The sequence below is a fragment of the Suncus etruscus genome, chromosome 20 (genome assembly GCF_024139225.1).
Source record: "Suncus etruscus isolate mSunEtr1 chromosome 20, mSunEtr1.pri.cur, whole genome shotgun sequence".
Lineage (NCBI taxonomy): Eukaryota > Metazoa > Chordata > Mammalia > Eulipotyphla > Soricidae > Suncus > Suncus etruscus.
Window position 1 is genome coordinate 21,269,437 of NC_064867.1, and position 25,958 is coordinate 21,295,394.

Here is a 25,958-nt window from a genome sequence, read left to right on the forward strand (position 1 = left end):
CACTAGAATTATTTTATTTTATAGTATTTAAAATGAATTTATATTCTTCATCACTGGGAATTTAAATTTAGTATGTTGAACTTGAAGAGTAAATATATTAAGAAACTATTAAAACAATCAATTTCAGGCAAACTCTCATCTATGAAGCAAGAGCCAATAAAACACAATTCACATACCCCTGGAGCAGAGAATATATGTATTTCTAGATTCAAAAATACCAATAAATAGGAAAACATTTATTTCCCTCTTCTTTTGGGGGGGGTTGGTTTTTGGTTTCTGGGTCACACCCAGCAGCGCTCAGGGTTTACTCCTGGCAGGTTCAGAGGACCATATGGGATGCTGGGATTTGAACCACCGACCTTCTGCATGCAAGGTAAATGCCTTACCTCCATGCTATCTCTCTGGCTCCTTTTTTCCCTCTTCTTAACATAAAAGATGAGAAGATGATATTCTGAAGATTTTGGATGTCTAATTTTTTCAATTTTATTTTACAGAGAATAAATATGACTGAGCCAGGATTAGACTTAATTTTACTACTTTCAGTCTACTGTTCTTGCCAGTACCTCATGAGGCCTCATCAAAGAGAAGCAATTAAATAAAATTAGAGGTTTAGAATATATTCTCTCTAGGGTTCTTCTTTATACTACATCTTGTGAGTCTCTGAAACAAGTTTGGTTTAAATAACAGAATAACTCAACTGGAGCTAACTCAATTGAATAAGGTCATTGAGTACAGGGTTGATAAAGAAGAGGCTAGGTTGTAAGGGACTTGCCAGCTGGTGCAATTATAACACTACCTAAATGGTAGCTCTGTTAAGCATAGCAAAGCCAGCTATGCTTTCCTTTAAAAATAAGCTAATACAAATAAAATTTTGAACACCATAGTCATGAATTATTCCTATGTCCATTCTAGAACAGTGCTGCTTTCTTTCAGTGTGAGAAATCACTATATTTCTTAAAAGTTGCATGTAAAATTACATTTTTATTGAAATATTTTGCACCTTAAAATTGAAATTACATGGTAAATTCCTCTAATAATTAATATTTTAGAAAAAAATAAACCAAGACGAATTTCATAAACCATATTACTGTGGATAACATAATATATTTTAATATTATAGAACAAAATATAATAATGAAACATGGAAAAATATAAACATTAAAAATATTCACTCGTGAGATAGGGCAGCATATTAACACACTAAGAGATATTTTTTCTTCAATATATGCAAGTGTCAGGTGGAAGGCAATTTTCTTAAATGAATTAATGATTAATGAATTAAAGTTTCTCCAAATTAAAAACAACCAGGTTCATAAGAGTTGAAAACATCTCATTCTGGGTTGATAAATTGTTCTTTTTATCAGGAGTGCCTGACAGATTAAAAAAAAACGTGTAAACTGCCCATTACTTTATACAATATGTATATGAATTTATCATTAAAAATATAACTTCCTTTTACTCTTCTAAAAAAGCTAAAATGACTCATAGATTGGAAGACTGTTAGACCAAATCTAATATCTCAGTTTGATTAAAAATTTTGATTTTTTTCCCCCAGGGGTTGTGTTTTTGAGCCACATCTGATGATGTCAGGGGCAACTGGGGATACATGAGGGGTGATGCAATGCTAGGGTTTAAATCCAAGGCCTTCCGCATACAAAGCATGTAACCTTAGATAAACTTTTAGATAAAGCAACCTTTATTTAAATTTATAAGAGATGGGGCCGGACAGATAGCACAGTGGTAGGTCATTTGCCTTGCATGTGGCTGACACAGAACGGACCTGGATTGGATTCCCTGCATCCACCCACTATGGTCCCCTGAGCCTGCCAGGAGCAATTTCTGAGCTCAGAGCCAGGAGTAAACCTTGAGCGCAGCTGCTGCTGCCGCCGCCGCCGAGTGTGACCCAACCTCCCCCTCTCAATTATGAGATATTTTGATCAGATAGGAATTGATAAATTCCTAGGTTGATAAATTGATAAACTGATAAATTTCCTAGATCATACAGCTAATTGTAAATTAGGTTGTGATTATGATAGTGCATCCCCAACTTCAAAACTAAACATCTTCTTTAGATTTTAAGGTTATACATTAGTTTTGTGTGAATTTTTTTTTGGAAGACCGAAAATAATGAACATAATCTTAATAATTTGCATATTTTATCAGGCAAATATTTATGCAAAATTTAGTAAAAATTCAATAAAATGGTTTTCTTAAATACCTAGCTAAAAAGAGCACCGAGAGAAGATAAATTGGTGAAATTTATTAATGCTCTTTGATAATGAGATGTCTTATTAAAATGCTCTAAGTAATTACATTTTATGAAAGTTATTAAGGATATAAATCTAGATGTAAGTAAAATATCATTTATCAGACATTCTATAATTTGTTACTTTTGACAATAATTGAGCAAAACTAATAGGAACTAGATACACTTTGTGTAAGTACAAGATAGTAAGAGGCCAGAGAGATTGTACAGGGGCTAAGATGCTTGTCATATGCGACGCTGTCCCCAATTCAATCATAAGCAGCATACAGGGTCTTTTAGATACCCCAGGAGTGTTCCCTGAGCAGAATAAGACATAAACCATGAGTATTGACAAATGTGGTCCATTCCCTGCCACACACTCAAACATAAAAAACAATACCTTAGTAAAAGAATCATGTGCAACCTTTTGGAAGAAAACCACACAATCTGATTGTATAAAAACTGCAATGCTATTAAACATCATAACATTTGCTCCCTCGATAGTATAAAAGCATCGCTTTTCCTAAACCAAGACCTTAAATTAACCCTGATTAAAATTTCATTAGCACAGCGGTAGGGTGTTTGCCTTGCATGCAGTCAATCCAGAGGAGATGGTGGTTCAAATCCCAGCAACCCATATGGCCCCCTATAATTTAAAATGACATTAAGTCATAATTAATATGACTTATTATGACCCATATGGCCCCTCGTGTCTGCCAGGAGCGATTTCTGAGTGCATAGCCAGGAATAACCCCTGAGGGCCACAGGGTGTGACTGAAAACTAAAAATATATTTTTTTCATTAGAATATGTTAGGGCAAAACTTTTTTTTTTAAGCCCAAACTTTAATAACCAAAATTTTAACAACTCAGACTTGGAAAGTTTTCTGTTAAGATGGCAGGCTGGCACATTAGGTACAGGTTAGACTATGGGAGCATTGGTAGAGAAAGGTTGACACTGTTTTAGGATTGGACCTGAAACATTGTGTGTCTAAAATTTAACTATAAATAACTTTGTGAATCACAGTGCTTTAACTAATTTTTTAAATTAATTTGTTACTGCTTAGAGTTTTTGCTTTTGCTTTTGATTTTTGTTTTGTTACCTCTTCTTCTCTTTTCCTCCTCCTCCTCTTCATATCATTTAAATTATAGGAAAACTAAGCAATTAGAGTATAGATCCATAAAGACAAAACAAGGGAAGGAAATGATGGATGAAAAGATATAAGGAAGTTATACTCAGGTTTCAATCAACTTTCATAAAGTTCTGACCACCAAAACAAGATTTTACTTTTAACGCCCACGTTACCAATTAGGTTACTTCAAAATGGGTGTTTACTCTGGATAAAAGGCTTTCAACTTTTGGACTATTTAAGAATAGGAGGAGTACTTGGCAGTCAGAGACATAAAGTATTACTCCCTTAAATCTTAACAATCAGACAAACCAGGAAAGCTCAATAGGGTAGAAAGGAAAAAGCCAGCAGTAGGCAACATGTCCAGTGGCTGAAGTCTTAATGGACAGCAAAGAAAATGTCAGCTTCAAGAAAATGTTTCTTGGAGAAAATACTCCAAGGAGACTCTTCTAAAAACTAGGTTGAAAATAAAAGATAAAGTCAAAAATTATTTGTGCATACTCTGGACACACACACACAGACACCACACATATACATATATAAATCTATGTGATAGTGGATAATGTTAAGTAAAACACAACAATGACTCATAATGATTAAGTATGACACTTTTAGTTACAGAAAATAATTAATTATTTATTAATAAAAGTGGGAAAAATAATTATAAAGCAATTTTCAGTTTGCAAAATGCTTTTATTTATGATTTATTATTTATGCCAATCAATTATTCTTCAAAGATCTTTTAATTTCTTCACACTACAGAAATGATAACATCTCCTTATTCTTATAGCTATGAAATAATACACATCATCTTATTTATTTTAAATGATGAAAACCATTGTTACTCTTTCTACTACAATATTGAAGTTAGTGACTTTTCCTAGGCTGATTATATCAGAATTCCAGATTCATGGGAATTTAAGAAAATATTAATAAATATGCATTAGGAAAAAGGGTTATAAGCTAAAATAAATTTATGCAATATTGGTTAAATAAAGTTTAATCAGTTTCTTGAGGGATTTCTCTGAGCTCACTATACTAATTATCTTGTCTAGCCATTCAGATTGGGGATGATATGACTGTGTTGCTCCAGTTTAAATGTCCAATAGAAATAATTGCTTCTTGGAATACATGGTCAAAGGTGTGAGTACATTTGTAAACTCTGCTACAAAGGTATCTGGGAAGCCAGGTTTGCTACATGGAACCCTATAAGGTCTTTTGAGTCCTTGAGGCATGATCCATGAACAGAAAGTCAGGAGTAAGCATTGAATACCGCTGGGTGTGATCCCCCCAAAGCAAACAAACAAAAACAAAGGTATCTTGGGTATGGTTCAGCTTCAGTGTTTTCTAGCTACAAATATGTCCGCTATTGAACAAAATTAAATTCCTGAAATCATATCAACTCTACAATTGGAAAACTGAAAGTTCCCTCTGCAAGATCTCAGAATATTTTTGTGCCACCAACACCTACTTGGAGCTGCATCCTTTCCAAATAACCACATTTTTTTTTTAAAATCAGACAGGTTAGAGACTACCGGTATAATTCAGTTTCTAAGTGGGTATTTGTATATATTTTAAACCTTAATGTTATAGGCAGCTTATTGTTTAAAAAAAAGTACGCAGGAATTTATTCTGAATTATAAAATAAACTGCTCTACAATAAAAGAGTAAAATCTTTAATTAAAACATGGACATGTTTACATACATCAAGTAGCCTTTATCATATCCAATCAGAGACCAGCACCAAAGGCTCATTTTAATCTAAAAAGACATGTAAACCAAGCCACAAAAATTATGGAGATAACGAGTCTCAAACTTGAAAACAGGGCCTCTTCTGGGAGTTGGGACAGGCTAAGTCCCCTCCCTGCCAAAGCCTCAGCATTTCACTCACAAACTATAATCGCTTCTCAACTTCACTTTACCACTGATCTTTGCAGTAATGCCCAAACAGCAAAAACCCTAGGTATGCTGGTATTTGGGCTAAGAACTCTGGGGTCTTCTTGAAGTAAGGATAGAATGCCTTCATCCACCCTCCCATATTCCCAGAAGCCTTGGCAGTCAAAAACACCTCCTGGGGCCGGAGAGATAACATGGAGGTAAGGCGTTTGCCTTTCATGAAGAAGGACAGTGGTTCAAATCCCAGCATCCCTGTCTGTGCCTTCCAGGGGTGATTTCTTAGCAGGAGTAACCCCTGAGCACTGCCAGGTGTGACTCAAAAACCAAAAACCAAACCAAAACAAAAAATCCCACCTCCCACAGCACTGGCCATGTCAGCTACACAACAGCAAATTAGATGTCAAAGTAACATAGAAGCTACCTAAAGTTAACAAATAAAACAATCATAGTATAATCAACTAGCAACCAATAATTTAGTTTGTTAAACACAATGTCAAACATAATTAATGTCCTCACTAAATCTTCACAAATTTTGTTTTTGAAGTTTATTCCTTTCTTTCTTCTTTCTTACCCTCTTTTCCTTTCCTTCTTTCCTTTTTCTCTTTCTTTCTTTCTTTCTTTCTTTCTTTCTTTCTTTCTTTCTTTCTTTCTTTCTTTCTTTCTTTCTTTCTTTCTTTCTTTCTTTCTTTCTTTCTTTCTTTCTTTCTTTCTTTCTTTCTTTCTCTTTCTTTCTTTTTCTTTCTTTCTTTCTTTTTTTTTTTTTCTTTCTTTCTTTCTTTCTTTCTTTCTTTCTTTCTTTCTTTCTTTTTCTTTCTTTCTTTCTTTCTTTCTCTTTCTTTCTTCTTCCTTCCTTCCTTCCTTCTCTCTTTTTCTTCCTTCCTTCTTTCTTTCTTTCTTTCTTTCTTTCTTTCTTTCTTTCTTTCTTTCTTTCTTTCTTTCTTTCTTTCTTTCTTTCTTTCTTTCTTTCTTTCTTTCTTTCTTTCATTTATTTTCAATTTTATTATTTTATTTTATTTTATTTTTATTAATAATTTTTATTTTGATCAAAGTGGTTTAAAAATAATTCACAGTAGTATTTCAGGTACATAGTGATATTGAATCAGGGGCATTCCCACCACCAATGTTGTCTCCCTCCTCCCCTCTTCTTCCCCCCTTCCCCCCTCCCTCCCTCCCTCCCTCCTTTCCTTCCTTCCTTCCTTCCTTCCTTCCTTCCTTCCTTCCTTCCTTCCTTCCTTCCTTCCTTCCTTCCTTCCTTCAATTCCATTACCACTTAGCTGTAGGTAAGCAATATCAAGTAAATTATTTTATGCCTGCAAAGGGGGGCAGGCTTCAAGGTAGGTGGCAATCTGGGGACAATAGTGGAGAAATTTTTATTAAAGTAAAGGATAAACAACTTTTTAAAATTGATGTCATTTTATTTTAGTTTTGTGAATAGTAATATTCTTTCCAATGATGATACTTGAAGCATATGTTGTGTTGCTTTAACATTGAAACTTAATTGTTTTTACTGGACCTACTGGTCTAATAGGAATGAACTATGTCTAAATATCTTTGAAGATGGGATATGAGTTAGAACAGGTAGGAAGTGTTAAAAGAATAGGAAGAAATTGAGCTGGCTTAGGACTGTTCATAACAGCATACTGAATTCACAAAATCTTTAAAAACTCACTACTCAAATTGTGATGCAGGAGACAAACCCCAACTTCATCGGGGAGCTTATTATCAGAACTGGCTTTGACTTACTAACTGAATTATAATCTACATTTGAGTGCAATGCTCATGTTCTTTTAGGGCACATTAAAGTTTAAAATCCTACTAAAAATTAAGACCAGAAGTCACTCTCTAGGGCCTTTTTAAGAGTTGAAACCTGCATTTTAGTCTTTTCATTCCTTCCTTTTATTTAATGTATTATACTCAAATGAGAATTGACATATAAAGGCTATCCAAAAGTAAATTTTTGATTATTTATGCAGAGCCCAAACATGTAGAACACAGGTAAATTTTACTTTTTCTAAATATTTTTATTTTGGGGGGCAGTTGGATCACATTGTGGTGCCCAGAGAGGGGGCAAGTATCTCTAAGTTGAGAAGAAACTATTAATTGTGCTTTTGGGATCCTGAGGTGTTTGGGATCAATTCTACTTTCTTGAGGAAAACCTGATGCAGTTACTAAAATAATCAGCTCAAATACCATTAGCCCAGTTGATTTTTTTCTTTACTAATATGGATAAAAGGATTGTAAGCACTAAAAACTTAATAACCAAGAGTCCTTCAAATCAATCAGTTTTTATGATATGTTATCTAAGGAAGATCAAGAGATTAAACATTAAAATTGTCAATAGAATTTGAAAACAATATCTGACTTTTCCTTTTTTTCTCTCTCTCTCTCTATTCTAATTCTTGGTCATGTTTGTGTGTGGCCAGGGACACAGATTAACTTTTAGGCAACTACAATGCATAAGCATACTCCAGCTAAAAGATTAAGAGATAAAATAGCTTTTTTCCATTACAAAAATATTCATTTCTAACCTTCAAAGCAAAACATTTGTTTTCAGGTTCAGCATCTTAAAGCCTTAAAAACACTTCTATGAAAGAGAAAGAATATAAGGTGGTAGCATTTTAACTGTAAAAGGAAGATACTGACTGAAATGCAATCTTGCTGAGGAATCACAGCTTGGTAAGTAGAATTGAGCTATTGACATAAGCCACATAGGGTTCACTGGAAAGGAGCAGAATGCTTTGAAAATGTCCACAACATACAACTTCATCTTCCATTGGACAAGATTATGTCTGAGAAGATGCATGTCTGATAGATGCATGTTTATATATAATTTTTAAATTTTTATTGTGGTAAAAGTGAATTACAATTCTTTCACAGTAATATTTAAGGCACACAGTGACAATGAATGAGGGGCATTCCCACCGTCAGTGTTGTCCTCCATTTCTTTTCTCAGCATGTATCCCACATCTCCCTCTTTTACCCCCTGTAACGCTAGTGGAACTGTTCCCCACTTGTACAGCTTGTTGTAGATTGGGTATCAATTTGATTGTAGTTAACTTTGGATCACTTTTTATTTTCACCAAATTAACATATGATTGTCTGGTCTTAGTACCATTGGGGGGTGAAAAGCAAATAAAAACAAGAAAAACTAGGAGGAGTTCGTCTAGGTGTTGATTAGTGGGCAGATAACATAGTGAAAACAAAATTAGCCTAGGTTCTTAGCAGTTTCATTATAAAATTAAGTGAGAATAGTCATAATTATTTAATTTGTATCCAAAGCTCAGCTGGAGAATATTCTGCATGAATAGTCATTTTAGGGGAAGGGTAAACAGCCAAGTCTATGCCCAACACTGACAGAAACAATTAACCTGCTATCTTTGTAATCATATTCTAAATGGTGCTTAGAAAGGAAATCTAATTCTCAAAAGATAATTATCAGTTAATTTTTATCATGGCTGAGGAAAACAAATCATAGAAAGTACTTTACATCATATGTCTTTTCCTTAAATTTATTGACAGAAGATGACTGATATTGATTTATGTATTATCTATGATATCTACATGTTACATATTATATATGTACACACATATATTTACATTAAGCACATGGTACTTGGTTTACTCTTTCACTAAAAGGATATATTGTGGAAACTAAAACAATAGAATTGTTTATCTTGTAGACACCCAAGCAGGTAAACATATTTGTTCAAATCTCGTATTTGGTTAGAGGCAGAGCCTTAACTCAAGCAGACATTCACGGTTTTCAGCGCAATGCCCACAGCATTACATTACAGTGCACCAATAGTCACTCTGTGAGTTGAATTCTAGCTTATAAGTAAGAACTTCCTGTTCATTGTTCTTTTTTTTTTTTTTTGTCTTTGTTTTTGTTTTTTTTTGGCTACACCTGTTTGATGCTCAGGGGTTACTCCTGGCTAAGCACTCAGAAATTGCCCATGGCTTAGGGGGACCATATGGGACTTCGGGGGGATCAAACCGTGGTCCTTCCTTGGCTAGTGCTTGCAAGGCAGACACCTTACCTCTAACGCCATCTCGCCGGCCCCTGAACTATCTTTCTAAGACCGTTATTGGAATAGAAAGGGACAATCACGACACCAATACAGATGGGCTCAGTTTTGTTTGTTTGTTTTGGGGCCACACCCAGTGAAGCTCAGGAATTACTCCTGGCTACGCGCTCAGATATTGCTCCTATCTTGGGGGGACCATACGGGACACTGGGATCGAACCCAGGTCCATCCTGGGCAGCTGCATGCAAGGCAAACACCCTACCGCTGTGCTATTGCTCTGGTCTTTTTTTTTTTAATTGCAAAATAAATATTCCATGTTCTTATGGAAAGAAAAACTAGTGTGTATGTCTGCAGAAGAAACGGCCCACTATACAACATTTTGTGGCCCTGTCCTAGAGGAATCTTTTTTTGCTTTGCTTTGTTTTAGTTGTTTGGGTCACACCCCCCCAATGTTCAAGGCTTACTATTGACTTCGCACTCAAGGATCACTCCGACTTTGCCTCCTGCGGCCCACAGGTAAATTGAGTTTGAGACCCCTGGAAGCATTCTTACAAATTAATATGAAGTCTGAGAACCACAGACCCAAAAAGGAATCAGGTGGTTTAGTACAAAGTCAGAATTTTAATAAGGAATCAAAACAAAGGGTCAAGATTTAATGCTGTGGTGCCTGAGAAAGAGCACAGCGGTAAGACATTTGCCTTGCATGCAGAAGGATGGTGGTTCGAATCCTGGCATCCCATATGGTCCCCCAAGCCTGTCAGGAGCAATTTCTGAGCATGGAGCCAGGAGTAATCCCTGAGAGCTGCTAGGTGTGACCCAAAAACAAACAAACAAACAAACAAAAAAGATTTAATGCTGTAATTCACTTAGTACAATATTAAAGAATATGATGGGGAAATCTTCAGAACCCAGTTACAGAAAAGAAATTGACTCTGACAGATAAAAAAAAATTTCTTCATCCAAGCACAATTCAAACTCATCTGTAGCTCTTGTTCCTGATCTTCTGTGGGATATTTCGCTTTCACTCTGTACTTTTATTTTTTCTTTTATTTTTTTGAGCATTAAAGTTCACAATAAGGCATAAAGAAAGTATTTTGACAAGGAAGATAAGAAAATCAATCTGAGATAAAATTTACCAGAATACAGAGCTCTGTCTATAGCTCAGAGACAAAATTGAGATTTCTGTAGGGGCATTTTTGAGAACAGACATGAAATTTATTCCCTGAGCCTGTTTCATTAGACCTCTCCAACTCAATCTCCAAGATTCCCTTTGAAGGTTTTGTAACGTCTTGTGGTGAGAAAGCGGCATTTAGAAGAATCAACCCAGGATGTTCCAAGTGCATTTTGTCACTAAAAGCTAGTAGAAGTAAAGATGTTTTTCTCTCCTGGGAATCTTTTGTGGGTTTATTCCTGTGTCGAGGGCTGAATTTCTTTCAAAAATTCAATATTGACTTTTGAAGAACAAATAAGTGAAGGGTTTTTTTAGTCAACTAAAAACCAGATTTTTTAAAAATAAAATTAATGTCAGATTAAGAAAAACAATCTTGTATTGGACACTATGCCAATTCTTTATAGGAATGAACAAGAGAAGAAAATAGATATTTAACATAGAGGTTATAATCTTTAGAATTTTTATTTTTGTGGAAAACACAAATTCTGGGTAATAAAATAATATAGAATTATGTAAAATTTGAAAAATGTCCTTTAAAACACTAAACTCCTATATACTATGGACACAAAACTTTGTTGGTCATATTTTGTAAATGTCTAACTTTGTTAACCATTACAAATTCTCAATACAATAAATATGTAAAATGTGTCATTAAGATAACACTAGTATCTGTCTTTCATTTATTTTAAAAAATGGTAAGATTATCTATTGTAACTTGCCACCTCAATGATAGTGACAATATATGTTTGTTTTTTGGTTGGGGTCCATACCTGATAGTGCTGGGGGCTAGTCTGAGCTAAGAAATTATTTTGGCAGACTAGGGGACCATTAACTACGTGCAAGGCAAATGGCACTACCTGCTGTGCTGTAGCTCTGGACCTGATAGTAATAATATTTTTATATGTAAAATATTGTAAACAATTGTTCATAGTTACCATTTTCTAAATTTTACATAATGCTAGATTATTTTATTACCTAAAACATTCTGGACACGAACCCAAAATTTGTGTTTTCCATAGGAAATAAAAATTCTAATGATTATAGCTTCTTTGTTCAATACCTATTTTCTACTCATTGTTCTTTCCTATAAAGAATTGGTGTAGTGTCCAATACAAGTGAGTTTACCATTACTAGTCATGCTTTAGATATGTCAAGAAAAGGTTGTACATTACTTACCTAAGCTACTTCAAGAGATTTGCTGGTCTTGCACTTAAACTACTATCTTATTGAAAAGTGAACCTTTGTTCTTTGGAGGGAGAAAGTTCCAGGAAACTTTCTCAAAACAAATTACTTGCATCATATACCACCCCCGCCCCTTTCCAATAGAGATGAGGAATTCAACAGAGGACACACATTTCCAGATTCATCGTTCACCTCTTCCAAGTTCTAGAAAATCCTTTTTCACTTAAAAATGGAAAAATGTGACAAATGTTAATCCCTTACCAACTTCCCACTTGAGAAGGCTGTTGTCTTCCCTTTCCATTTTTCCAATGACATACCAGATACACGCCATCCAGTGTGCAAGAAGAGCAAACATAGACATAAGCAGAGTCAAGACAATTGTGCTATGTTGGGAATAACGGTCCAGCTTCTGCAGAAGACGCAAAAGACGTAGCAGTCGTACAGTTTTCAGAAGATGCACAAGGGACACCTATCATTGAAACAGAGCAGTACAATGTGGCTTAGAAGTTAATTTTATGCCTTGACAGCTACTTTAACTTACAGCCATTCTGGACAGTCCTTAAAATTACATGTAATCATTGTTCAACATTATGCTCATTTTGTGATCATTTCTTTATTCTTAACATATGGAATAATGTGGGTAGAAGACTAATTTCTTTTTCTTTTTTTAGTTTTTGGGCCACACCTGGCTGACCTCAGGGGTTACTCCTGGCTCTGTGCTCAGAAATCACTCCTGGCAGTCTCTTGGAACCATATGGGATGCTGGGGATTGAACTTGGGTGAGACCAAGGTTGGCAGTGTGCAAGGCAAATGCTATCACTCCAGCCCCCAAGACTAATTTTTTTTAAATGTCTGGAGAAATAGTACTGTGGGGAGGGCACTTGTCTTGCCCTCACTGATCAGGATTTGATCTCTGGCATTCCATATGGTCCTCTGAGTACCCTAAGAGTGATTTGTGTGTGCAGAGATAGGTGTTACTCCTGGGCATTGCCAAAACAAAACAATTAACAAAAAACCCTAATTCCTTTAATTTTTATATTTTTAACCCCTAGAAAAATTTACCTTAATCTTAATTATGATTCACTTTATTCATTTTTCAGCCCTATTTAAAAATCATATGCATAGTTAGATAACTAAATTGCACTGTATGAAATCAGGATTTAGTAATAAAAGGTCTCTACCCCTTAAACACATTGACTTTCAATTTCAAGTCCCTTCTCATGTATGGAGAATTCCTAACAATAATTCATATTCAGGTTGAAGGTAAAATATTTTAAGGTGATAATAAAAGCAACTTAGTTTAAAAAGTTAGTAAATTTGGGGCCAGAGAGGCAGTATGGAAGGTAAAACAATTGCATTTTTGCATGTGACCAGATCCAGTTTGGTTCCCCGTACTGCATATGGTCCCCTGGTCACCACCAATGGGTCACTTCTGAGTACAGAGTGAAGAATAGTCCCTGGGCATCACTGTTGTGGATTCAAAAGACAAACCCCTCTCCACCACAAAACTTGCTAAATTCCACACAAATGTAATGGAATAACCCATAACTACTATGCTATAGTATTTTCTGTCTAGCACCATTACTATACAGAGAAACATGCTCTTAAATATATGCATTCTGAGTTTCTTTTAGCAAAATACAATCAAATAGGACAAAATTTGAAAAATTTCCTTGGTTCTTCCTTTGCATACACTAGATTGGAGCAATAAACTAATGCCTGCAGTAATTTTCTGACTTTAGCACCCAATTGAGTAATGCATATCATTAGACTCTAACAGAATGATCAATAACATTATTAATAAAATAATAATAGTACATATATACAATTTTTAGGTCTTGAAAAAAACCTCAAGAAAAACCTAAAATAGAACCGAAAAAATCTTAACTAATCTTAATATAATTGGCAATTTTATTAGTTATCTAATCGAGTGTGGCAAAAATAGAGGTGAAGAAACTGGTTTATATAAATGCAACCAAGAATATTCTTTTTTTACAGTTAAAATCATAAATAATGTCAGCATAATTTAGAAGTTTGCTTCTTTAATTAAGTATTTGACTTCCATTAACCTACTAGCTATTCTCTATTAGCTATCTATTCTCTAGTAGTTATCTTCCTTTATTTCGAAGAAAACTGTACCTACTACAATGCTTTATAATCACCCAATTAATATTTATTAAATGAGAAAATGATAAACTATTAAACAAGATGAAATAAATTGCAAATTCCTAACCAAGCACTATGTTTAGATTATCAGAGTAATAGGTGCATTCAGTGTGGCATGCCATAAACACTATTACTTAAATTATATTAAAAAATCTAAAATGGGTTCAGTAAAAAAAAATCTTAAGCATAAATGAGTTCATAAAGCAATGATGCCAAAGACCTGCACATTAAAAACTGTAAGACACTATTAAAAGTAATGGAGAAGATAAAAAAGAAATAGAAAATAGTATATGTTCATGAGTTAAAGAACTAACATTGATAAATTGGTCACTGATACACATTTGTGTTTCAAGCAATGTACAATTCCATTACAACTCAATTCATATGTAATCTATCAAAATTTCAATGCATTATTTAAAAATTATAAAATTATATAAAACCAAAAAGGACTATGAATTTTAAAAGAAATGCTAAAAGCCAAATTAAAAATCGAATAGAGATAATATGCTTCTAATAGATGATATATAGATGAAAAAGAAAAGAACTAAACCACTATGTTACTTTATAAAGAGTTAATTCAAAATGAATTAAAGACTGGTAAGACCTGAAATCATAAAATCCATAGGAAAAAGCATAGGTTTTATTTCACTTAATATTGGTCTTAGAAATAGCTTTGAGCATTTGACTTTCATGATAAGGGAAACAAAAGCACAGCCAGAGTTGCAACGAGCTACAAAGTAAAAGAACCTCTTACTAAAATAAAGACAACTGACTAAATGAGAAAATAGATCTCAACTCAAAACTACACAAGATGTTGATATTTCATTAACAGTTTATACATCACAAGAACAGACAAAAACATTAAAAAATAAGCAGGGGATCTTCAGACCTCTCACCAAAAATATAGAAGTGATCAGCAGGTATATAATTACATGTCATTGTCACTTATCCTTTGGAAAATGCAAACTAAAACTATAATAGGAAAGATATATGATCATCATGATTAGGAGGTCTTACCAGAGGCACCATCTGCATGGTCACCACAATAACCACTGGTGACCAGAACAACCATAATCTACATGCCTCACTTAAGTGCAAACAGGCATATGTATAAACATAATTGGAATGGAAAGGAGCTAATCCAAGTGTGGAGGCCAAGTATGAGAGCAATATGCAGTTTAACCTACTGTGTGACCCTCATGAGCACTACAACTAAAATTGTGCCAGGAAGTTTATAAAGCAACTTTACAGATTTCAAAAGCTACATTTAAAGCAATGCATTAGCAGAGGGATATTTTTATTAAATTTTTATTTTATTTATTTTTTGTTTCTGGGCCACACCTGGTAACGTTCAGGGTTTACTCCTGGCTGTGCGCTCAGAAATCAGTCCTGGCTGGGGGGACCTTATGGGATGCCAGGGACCAAACCTCTGTCTGTCCTAGATTAGCTGCGGGCAAGACAAATGCCCTACCTCAATGCCACTGCTCCGGCCCCAGTAGTGGGATAATTAAATGCCCCATTTCAATATGTGATAGATTGGCTAGACAGAAAATTAATAATTAAAGTCCTAAATGAGGAATTGGGAGAAATGGGATTAATTGACTCTTCACTTTCAAACCATTACATACATACACATGCTCTAGAGTTCGTGGAATATACTTCAAGATAGAAAATATATTGGGGAACAATGCATGTATTCATAGAGTTTCAAAAAGAGATGTAAAAAAATTAAAGATAAAAATAAAGTGGAGGAAAATCCTTTGAAAACTAACAACACACTGTTAACTACTGGATCAATGAAGAAATGAAAAAGATACTTTGAAAGAAAGAAGAATGAAGAAACAGACTACCATGTAGATAAAATGATACAATATTATACAATTAGAGCAATTACAGAAGTAAAGAAAGGAAGGAGATGGCTCTTCCTAATAATGAGGAAAAGAAAGAAAATACAAATAAATCAGACCGGGGTGGAAGGGTAGAAATTACAATATACACTAAGAAACGCAAAAGATTCTAATAGGTTATTATTAGCAACTCTATGTCATCAAGTTTCCAACTATCACTATTTGTAGATAGAATGAAATATATATTTCAAGAAATATATACATTTTTATATATAAAGAGAACTCTAAAATCTCCACTAAAATGATTAGAAATAACAAACTAGTACTGAAAAGTAACAGGCTACAAACAATATACAAAATTTTGTTGCATTTCTATACACAAAAAACTAGATGAGATGGAGAACTAAAGGACTGCTCCATTAAACACAGTGGCTCCAAACAAAATATCAAGGAATCAACAACTGATGCAAAAGACCTATACTATAAATACTGTAAATCACATATACAAGAAATAGAAGAGGAAACAAGGAAAAATATTCCAAGTTTATACAGTGGAAAGTTTAATGTAATCAAAATGTTTATCTAACCTAAAGAACTATACAGATTTAATGCAAATCCTATCAAAATTCCAAAAACATTCTTCAAAAAATTATAATTAAAATTGTTAAAATTTTCATGAAAACATAAAACTGTGAATAGTCAAAGTCATCCTGAAAATGAAGTTGAAGTATATCAAATTCTCTAACTTTAAACTGCATTATAGAGTTTATTCAACAGAGGAAAACTAAAATGATTGACTGACAGACACATGGATCAGAACTGAGACTCCAGAGATAAATCCTCAGATAGATGAACAGTTACTCTATACAAAGAAGATACATGTGAGAATTGGAACAAGGAAATTCTCTTCAACAAATGATGTTGTGAAAATTTGAAAACCACTTATTAATAAAATTGGACCCATACTACACATACACAGAATTTAATTCAAAGAGGTTTTTAAGCTCTAGAAATTAGACCAGAAGCCATAAAATAAAAAAAAATAGAAGGCATAACTCTCCAGGATCTAAATATTAAAGGGTTCTTTAATGTTGTGATTCCACTAGCAAAGATAATAACAAAAAGAAGCAAGCAAGACTGTATGAAGTTGAAAAGTGTTGGCATGGCACAAAAATACTAGGGCTAAAAGAGACAATCACCTAACTAGAGGAAGATATTCATATGCAATATTTCAGTTAAAGACTAATGTATAAAATCTATAAGGTACTCAAAACCTTATGGAATGGGAAAAGAAATAAATAGATACTTCCACAAAGTGACATATGGATAGCCAATTAGCCATAAAAGGTGTTTATTAGCATTTAATGTTGGGAAAGCAAATCAAAATGACAAGGTATAATCTTAAACCAATGAGGATACTTTTATAAACTAAATAAAAGAAAACAATTCAAAACTCTCCAAATCTGAGGAACTTTTATTCACTGTTGATGAAGAAAACACCTGTTCCAGTCTCTCTGGAAAACTAGAAATTTTGCAAAAAAGTAAGAATGATGGTCCCATTTGACTCAGCTATTTCAATTTTAGATACCTACATTGCCCAACTCCAAACCAAAAATTATATATATATATACATATATATAGTTATGTTCACTACAGTTCTTAATAAAATGGTCAAGATATTGAAGTGTTGGACAACTTATTCTAAATGATAATAAACTTGGATAAACTGGAGGTTTATGCTGAGGGAAATAAATTAGAGGCAGTAGACAAATACAGAATGGTATCACCCATTCATAGTATATAAAGAAACAAACCAAGGAATGGACAATACCAATTGGCAATAAACCTTAGATAAGGTATAACTAGAACATATGACCTTAAAGAGTGAAGATTTGGTTGTAGAGAGGTGAAAGGGTTGACTTGAAGTAACTTGGGAACATAGAGTATGAAATACTTTCATAGTGTTAAGGGCAGTGACAGGTCGCCACCAAAGCCATAATGGTAAATCAAAAAATAATGAGGGTATGGGTATAAAAGAAGGAATATTGGAGAGGATATGACATAGAGATAGAGCTAGAGGGTCACGAGTATTTCTCAGAAACACTGTAAGAATCTCTAAGCTTATTTTAGGTCTGTTTTGATGCTAATTTCAATTCCCCCAAAAGTCACTGATTCAATGCTAATAATTTCAATTCCCCAAAAAGTCACTGGGATTCACACCTTTACCTTTTTGCACCGTCACACTTTCCATGTCTCATTCATAATTTTGTGTGTAAATAGAGAAAGAGACAAGTTAGTTTTTGGTGGCTGCACTGCATCTTTGAATGTTACAAAATAGGGAGACTTTCTAGCTGGTTACAATTCAAATCTAGAATGTCAACTCCCTCTCCCCTCTCTTTTTTTTCTTCCCTCCTTTTCTTTTTCCCTCCCTCCCTCCTTCACTCCCTCTCTTTCTTTCTTTCTTCTTTCTTCTTTCTTTCTTTCTTTCTTTCTTTCTTTCTTTCTTCTTTCTTTCTTTCTTTCTCTTTCTTTCTTTCTTTCTTTCTTTCTTTCTTCTTTCTTTCTTTCTTTCTTTCTTTCTTCTTCTTTCTTTCTTTTCTTTCTTTCTTCTTCTTTCTTTCTTTCTTCTTTCTTTCTTTCTTTCTTTCTTTCTTTCTTTCTTTTCTTTCATTCTTTCTTTCTTTCTTCTTTCTTTCTTCTCTTTCTTTTTCTTTCTTTCTTTCTTTCTTTCTTTCTTCCTTCCTTCCTTCTTTCTTTCTTTCTTTCTCTTTCTTTCTTTCTTTCTTTCTTTCTTCTTTCTTTTCTTTCTTCTTTTCTTTCTTTCTTTCTTTCTTTTCTTTCTTTCTTTCTTTTCTTTCTTTCTTTCTTTTCTTTCTTCCTTCTTCCTTCTTCCTTTCTTCCTTCCTTCCTTCCTTCTTTCCTTCCTTCCTTCCTCTTTCTTTCTTTCTTTCTTTTCTTTCTTCCTTCTTCCTTCTTCCTTCTTCCTTTCTTCCTTCCTTCCTTCCTTCCTTCTCTCTCTTTCTTTCTTTTTCGCTCTTTCTCTCTCTTTCTCTCTTTCTTTCTTTCTCTCTCTCTCTTTCTTTCTTTCTTTCTTTTTTCTTTCTTTCTTTTCTTTCTTTCTTTTCTTTTCTTTCTTTCTTTCTTTCTCTCTTCTCTCTCTCTTTCTTTCTCTCTCTCTCTTTCTTTCTTTCTTTCTTTTTTCTTTCTTTCTTTTTTTCCTTTCTTTTCCTTCCTTCCTTCCTTCCTGCCTTCCTTCCTTCCTTCCTTCCTTCCTTCCTTCCTTCTCTCCCTCCCCTCCTTCCCTCCTTCCCTCTCTCCCTCCCTCCCACCCTTCCTCCCTTTCCTCCCTCCCTCCCTCTCTCCCTCCCTTCCTTCCTTCTCACCCTTCCTTCTCACCCTTCCTTCCCACCCTTCCTTTCTTCTCTCCTTTTTCTTTTTCATTGGAAGGGGGCACTCCTGGTGGTGTTCAGGACTTATTTACTCCTGGCTATGCACTCACTCTTTGGAAGTGGATCAGGGGATCATATGTGGTTTCTAGGATCAAACCTGAGTCATGCCTGCAAAACAAATACTCTACCCACTCTACATTGGCCCTACCTTTATTTATATGTCTATATGGTACACTAATCACACATTATGAAGAAAATTCACATTTTCTTGAGAAGAGAGTATAATACTATGAATAAACTTTTCTCCTCAAACACAATATTTAATCCTAATTAATATATTTAGGAAAAAGTGACATTAATGGGGAAATTTGTTGAATGATCTTTCATTCACTCCTCTGAACAGTAGAAAATATATCCCTCATAAAATGTTCTTTTTAAAAAAATTCTCTCTTCTTTTGTTCACACATAGATGTTCCTTTGTATCTTGAATTCTTTATAAATTATTTTGGCAGATTTCCCACATCAAAATGAAAAAAGAAATAGGGGAGAAGTAAAAATATACCAGTATATAATCTTCATAAAATGTGATTAGATATTTTCAAAAGTCTTTAAGTTTTAGACAAAATGTTAATAATAAATAAAGATATGCCATGCATTTTCACTTTATAACAAATTGTATAATACCGATTAAACATTTTTTATTTTTAGTGCATAAAGGGAACATACATAAATATTATTACTATTTAGTAGAAAGTAGTAGGTTGATTTAGAACAGTCTATTAAGCACCATTAATTTAATTATTCTTCCAGAAAATTTGCAAAAGATGTTTTCAGCATTCTGTATATTCTACACTTATTTTGAACATTTCTTGCAGTCTTGCAAAAGACTTGTTTTAAGTCATTACACTTTCTTTATAGTATACTTATCTAGTCAAATTTTATTTTAAAAGGAACTTTTAAAAGCCAGAATAATAATTTAATGTAGCACTGATTGATATTATACACTAGATTTTCCCCTAGAGCTTTCCTTTCAATTGAGTTATAAACCTCTTAAAGATGTGACATCCTCAACTATGAACATAAAAAAGAAAAAAACAAAGTGAAATTATTTTGGGCAGATAACTTACAAGTAAAAAATCTGTACTAAATAGTAAAGATTACAGTTCAATCATTATTTTCTTGATGAAAAATATGATTTGTATGGGAAGTTGTCAACTGACTAAAATATGTTTAATTTGGACTAATGTTTAGTAAATTCTATGCCTGCTAAAATAGGCTAGTCTAAAAGCAAATTGCATTGGTAATTTAAAAATGTTATTTTGCCAATCTAAATGCCCTTATTTGTTAAGAAGTACATATGCTTTTAAAAATATAAATCTCTAAGTAATAAACTAATTAAGAATAAATAAATAATACTTCAAATTAGCATACTATTTATTAGCATACTATTTTTCCTCTGAAGAGTTGGGAAATAGAAGTCTTAGGGTTAGAAATATAAACTCTTTAATCTTCGTCAAATTTTCCAGGCAAATTTTTGTTTACATAATATAAAGACCTGTTTGTATGTGTGTATCAGGGGTCTCAAACTCAATTTACCCGGGGGCCGCAGTAGGCAAAGTCGGGGTGATCCTTGAGTGCAAAGTCAGTAGTAAGCCTTGAACATTGGGGGGTGTGACCCAAACAACTAAAACAAAACAAAACAAAAGAAGATTCCTCTAGGGCAGGGCCACAAAATATTGTACGGAGAGCCACAAACAGCCCACAGGCTTTGAGTTTGAGACCCCTGGATGTATATCTATGTGCTTACATATACTATTTAATAATTATTGTATAATTATACATAATCATATAATATAATTATAACATATTTATATATTAAATATATATTAATATAATATATAGATTATATATCATATATTTATATATTAAATATATAATATTTATATAATATAAATATATTTATACAACTATGATATTTTATTATAATATATTTATGTGAATACATATACACAGTATATATTATATTTATACATTTATTATAGTATATATTCTATATCATGTATATATATTTTATAGACATATATTCCTACAGATGGCTTCATTATCAGGATTTGTTAAGTGAATGCTGGGGATAAACTCAAGCTATTTTGGAAATTCTGGTCCTTTTTCGTATTTAAATAACTTGAAATGGCACATTTCATAAAGTAGTATCTTCCTCAGTGTGGAACTCAGTCTAACATACAGAACATTCTGCCATATTTATTAAAGAGGACACAAAATCCTGAGAACACATGTTGTCAGAAACATTTAAAATTCGATTAATTCACACAGAGGTAGGGCCACACTTAAAGGTTATGCAGAAGGGAACTCTATACTCACCACTGTGACATTGAATGCGTACAGAAGATCAAAAGGCAGGGCAGCGATTAAGTCAATGATGAACCAGGTTGTGACATAATGGATGCAAATTGATCTTGCTTCAAAGATAACTTGACCAGACTTGCTGACATAGGTTGTTCGGAAATTTAAAATAATATCTGCTTGAGGAAAAATGATAAGGAACAAAAGAAGAGAGAAAGAATGAAGGCAGAAAAAAAGCCAAATTGGGAAGTCTGAAGAAAATTGCATCAAATTAAATAAAATCAGATAAACCAATAGCAACCTCAACATATTTCAAATCATACTCCAAAAATTCCTCTTGACAGAGTCAGTTCAATTTAACAAACAGGCCCTTAACAAGGGGAAAGGAAGTCATAATAATACTGAGTTGGCTCCATAGTGATAGCACAGTGGGTAGGGCATGTGCCTTGCTTAGGGTCAACCCAGGTTCTATCCTTGTTATCCCATATGGTCTCTTGAGTCTGCCAGAAGTGATTTCTGAGTGCAGAGCCAGGAACCCCTGAGTGCTGTTTGTTGTGGCTCACAAAAAAAAAAAATACTAAGTATGTAATATGTCCTCATGTCACCACATGTTGACATAATTCAAATAAATAGCAATATTGAAAACAACAGACATCACTTTCTAAATCTCAGCATGCACATCATTGTTCTAAGAATAGAACAAATATTGCTCAATATTCTGTGAAACAGCGTCTTATAGAAAATAGCATCTTATAGAAACAAGCAAACTAAAAAATGGTCTCGGTGAGGTAACAGCGTGACTCTGAACGGATGATGCTCACGAGTAACTGCCAACGTCATCTCACAAAGAATAGAAGCAATCCGGTGAGGATTCCAGGGTAAGTGCTGCCATGTCAAAGTACAGTGCTCCTGGAGGGCCAGGAGGAGCCAGAGTTCAGAGTAGAATATACTCTGGTTAATCTGGTGCACAGGGACTTTACATTCTTTTGTTTGTTTAGGCTAAGAAGTCACTCTAATCCTGCACTCAGGAATTACTTCTGGTAGTGCTCAGGGGTCCATATGGGATATAACGGGTTGGCTGCGTGCAAGCCAAGTACCATATCTGCTGTCTGTTTTTACTCAAGCTCTTCTAGCCTCTCTTCTAGCAGTAAAATATAATGCAGTATCTTTGCACACTGAAAAACCCCTGTATGGTGCTTAAGATTCTCAAATCTTCCTAGTTCTCAATCCTGAATATCTCTACTTCTTTGAACTTTGATAGCTCTTGCTCTACCCAGGTCTGATACTTTTTCTTGGTTTTGTGGTTTTTTTACAGAAAAGGCTTAAGGTCAGAGAGATTGTGGGTAAGGAGCTTGCCTTGTACCTAGCTGACCTAAGTTGCTCTCAGAATCTCATATGTCCCCAGAGCCCACCAGGTGTGATAACTCAAAGCAGAGACAGGAGTAACCTGAGAACAGCCAGGTGTGGGCCGAAAACAAAACAAAAACAAAAAAGGCTCAAAGCCTTTAATATAATTACCTTCCTCCTTTCTTCAGTTTGAATTTTAATTTTGTTTATTGAGCCAAGATTTTATTTTGAAAAGGAATTTCATTTCTTCAACACAATCATGAAAAGACAGCCATGCATGCTATTGACCACTATCCTTTCAGAAGTATAAAATGGTACTAGAATAAACCACCCCCAAATATGCACTGATATAAGAATTATTTTAAGCTGATAGTGCCTGAAAAGCAGATACAAGAAAAGTTTGTTCTCTATTTTTTGTATCTAAAAGCAATTTGCAAAAATTTCTTCCTTTTTTCCTCAAAAGATTATAATTAAATGCTCAGATATAGCTTGCGCAGGGTGGAAAATAGTTGCAAATATGTACATTATCACCAACAGCCTTTTTATTATCTTTTTTAAATAAAATATTTCATCATTTTATTCAGCACTCTCAATTCCTGTCTCACCTGCAGACTTGATGTTAAACTGACTAAAAAGTTGACTAATTAGGTAAGCATGTAATGCATCCAATGAAAGTATTTAGCATTGTTATAATCCATCCAGGAATACAACCATATTGAGTTGTTAGAAAATTTATTTTTCCATGAAAAAATACTCCACGAATCATTAGGGAGATGCAAGTCAAAACAACAATGAAGTACCATCTCACACCACAGAGATGGCACAATCACAAAGAAAAAGAACAATCAGTGCTGGTGGGGATGTGGGGAGAAAGGAACTCTCATTCACTGCTGGTGCAAATGTCATCTATGGAAAACAATATGGAGATTCCTCCAAAAACTGGAAATTGAGCTCCCATTTGATCCAGCGATACCACTCCTAGGGCTATACCTGAGGAGCTCAAAAATACAACTCAAAAACCCCTTCCTCACACCTATATTCATTGCAGCACTATTTACAATAGCCAGACTCTGGAAACAACCAAGATGCCCTTCAACAGATAAATGGTTAAAGAAACTGTGGTACAAAATGCAGCAGACAGGAGAGATAAGTCATAAAATTTTCCTATACATGGATGTACATGGTATCTATTATGTTGAGTGAAATAAACCAGAGATATAGAATAGTCTCACTCATCTATGGGCTTTAAGAAAAAGAAAAGACATTGAAATAAAATTCCCAGAGATGAAGGCCAAAAGGACCGGCTCAAGATATGAAGCTCACCAAAGAGTGGTGAGTGCATTAGAGAAATAACTATGCATAAAACTATCATAACAATGTCAGTGAGTGAAGGATGTAGAAAGCCTGTCTTGAATACAGATGGGGGATGGGGAAGAGGGTGATGGGGGCATTGGTGATGGGAAGGTTGCACTGGTAAAGGGGGGTGTTCTTTGTATGACTGAAACCCAACTACGATTATGTTAATAATCATGGTGTTTATATAAAGACATTATTATTTAAAAAAAGAAAATTTATTTTATCAAGTTCCTGCATCACGTTTTCTTGAAGTAAACTAACGAGCTTAAAACTCCTATATGTATAGAGAATTCTCATTGACTGCTCCTGTTCTTTATTGGAAACCTTAAGTACAGATATACCTTTCAGCTTTACAACTTCTCTAAATACTATTAAAAACATGTCACTGAAGACTATATTGTCTTTGATGTGTGCAAGAACTCCTGACATCCAAAAACAAGCCTTTAAAGGCATTACCATCTCTAATAAGGAGATCCTATTTGTATTACTAGAGTTATTCTGCCTTTTGGTTCATAAGTCTCATCTATGAATGTAAAATTTTAACAGATTTCGAGAAACAGTGCATACTCCTAGTAGATCTCTATTAAAATTCTATTTATCATTCATAAAAATATTTTATTGAACTGATTTTGTGCATTGTTTCCCTTTTTATTACAGAAGCTTACTATATCTAAGAACTTCTGTATAACATGCAAATTGTTATGTATAAAACTACCAATGTTAGTTTCCTAGTAAATAAGTATTTAATTTTTCAGTGATTTATGATTCTAATTAGGTATTGAATTTTGGAATCACTGAATAATTTTTTAATAAAATAAGTTAATGATTAACTATAATCTTACTGAAAAACCATAATTAAAGCACATGTTTAATTATGTGAAAGTACTGGTATATTTATTCTGACTATATTTGTAATGATCAAATGGCCAAATTTCCAAAATTAAGTACAATAAAAATTTCAGGACTATTATATTGATGTTATGCAAAAAAACATTCATAATTAGACTATTCATTTTGTGAACTAAATATTGATTATCCAAGTAAAAATATCCAAGACTTAATGAAAACTGAAGTGAATAATTAAAAATGCATTAATAACAATTATTTTTACAATTTGAGGAAAATAATATCCTTAGTATTGGTGGTAGTCTTCAGTACTATCTACCAAGTATTTTGAGCTCTCTGCCTCCTGCTATGATTCTATTTTCTCATCAATTGTAGAGAGCATATCTCTGCAACATGCTTTAGTAAGAATTGTGAGAGAGGAAGTAGCATGAATCACTCTGGGTGAAATTTTTGAGAGCTAGTGGACAATTTCTTACATTTTCTTGTTCTTCCTTAATCATCATGGAATATGGGACAAGGAAGACATTCTGTCAGTCTGAGCTCCTGTGTTGACTACAAAAGAAAGAGTTCTTGGTTGAGAAGAAGCAAACTTTAATATTGCAATGAAATTTTTTAGGCTGAAAGTTAACACAGCAAATTTTAGTTAGTCCTTGCTGTGAGATAGTCATAAAATCTACAGAGCAGAGTGGCTAATGGTGTGGAGTCAGAATTCTTAAAAATGAATCACTGAGCAGATGTTGGTTGTTGGGGTTATTACATGACTAGTATCACTGCTACCTTTCTATATACTTCAAAACACAAAAAGAGGAAAGAAATGACAGCTAAAATTGCATAACAGATCAATACTATTATTTTTTATTACTTTATAAACAAAACACAAGTGACAGAAAAGGACAAAACAATGGCAAATTTTTGTTGTAACAAATAATATGAAGTAACTTTATGTCTATGAGGGGGCAAGCTAAGGTGATGGGTGGGACACTGGACACTAGTTGAAGG

At 33.8% G+C, this 25,958-nt stretch overlaps 1 protein-coding gene across 1 annotated transcript in view; it reads right to left on the minus strand.

Moving 5' to 3' along the window:
• Window positions 1–25,958, minus strand: part of KCNH8 (potassium voltage-gated channel subfamily H member 8) — a 389,068-nt gene that overhangs the window by 123,763 nt on the left and 239,347 nt on the right. The window contains exons 6-7 of the mRNA XM_049766132.1: window positions 21,429–21,586; window positions 11,909–12,116 (exon numbers count right to left, since the gene is read on the minus strand). Coding sequence (XP_049622089.1) covers window positions 11,909–12,116; window positions 21,429–21,586 — 366 coding nt within the window. The remainder of the gene's footprint in view (window positions 1–11,908; window positions 12,117–21,428; window positions 21,587–25,958) is intronic.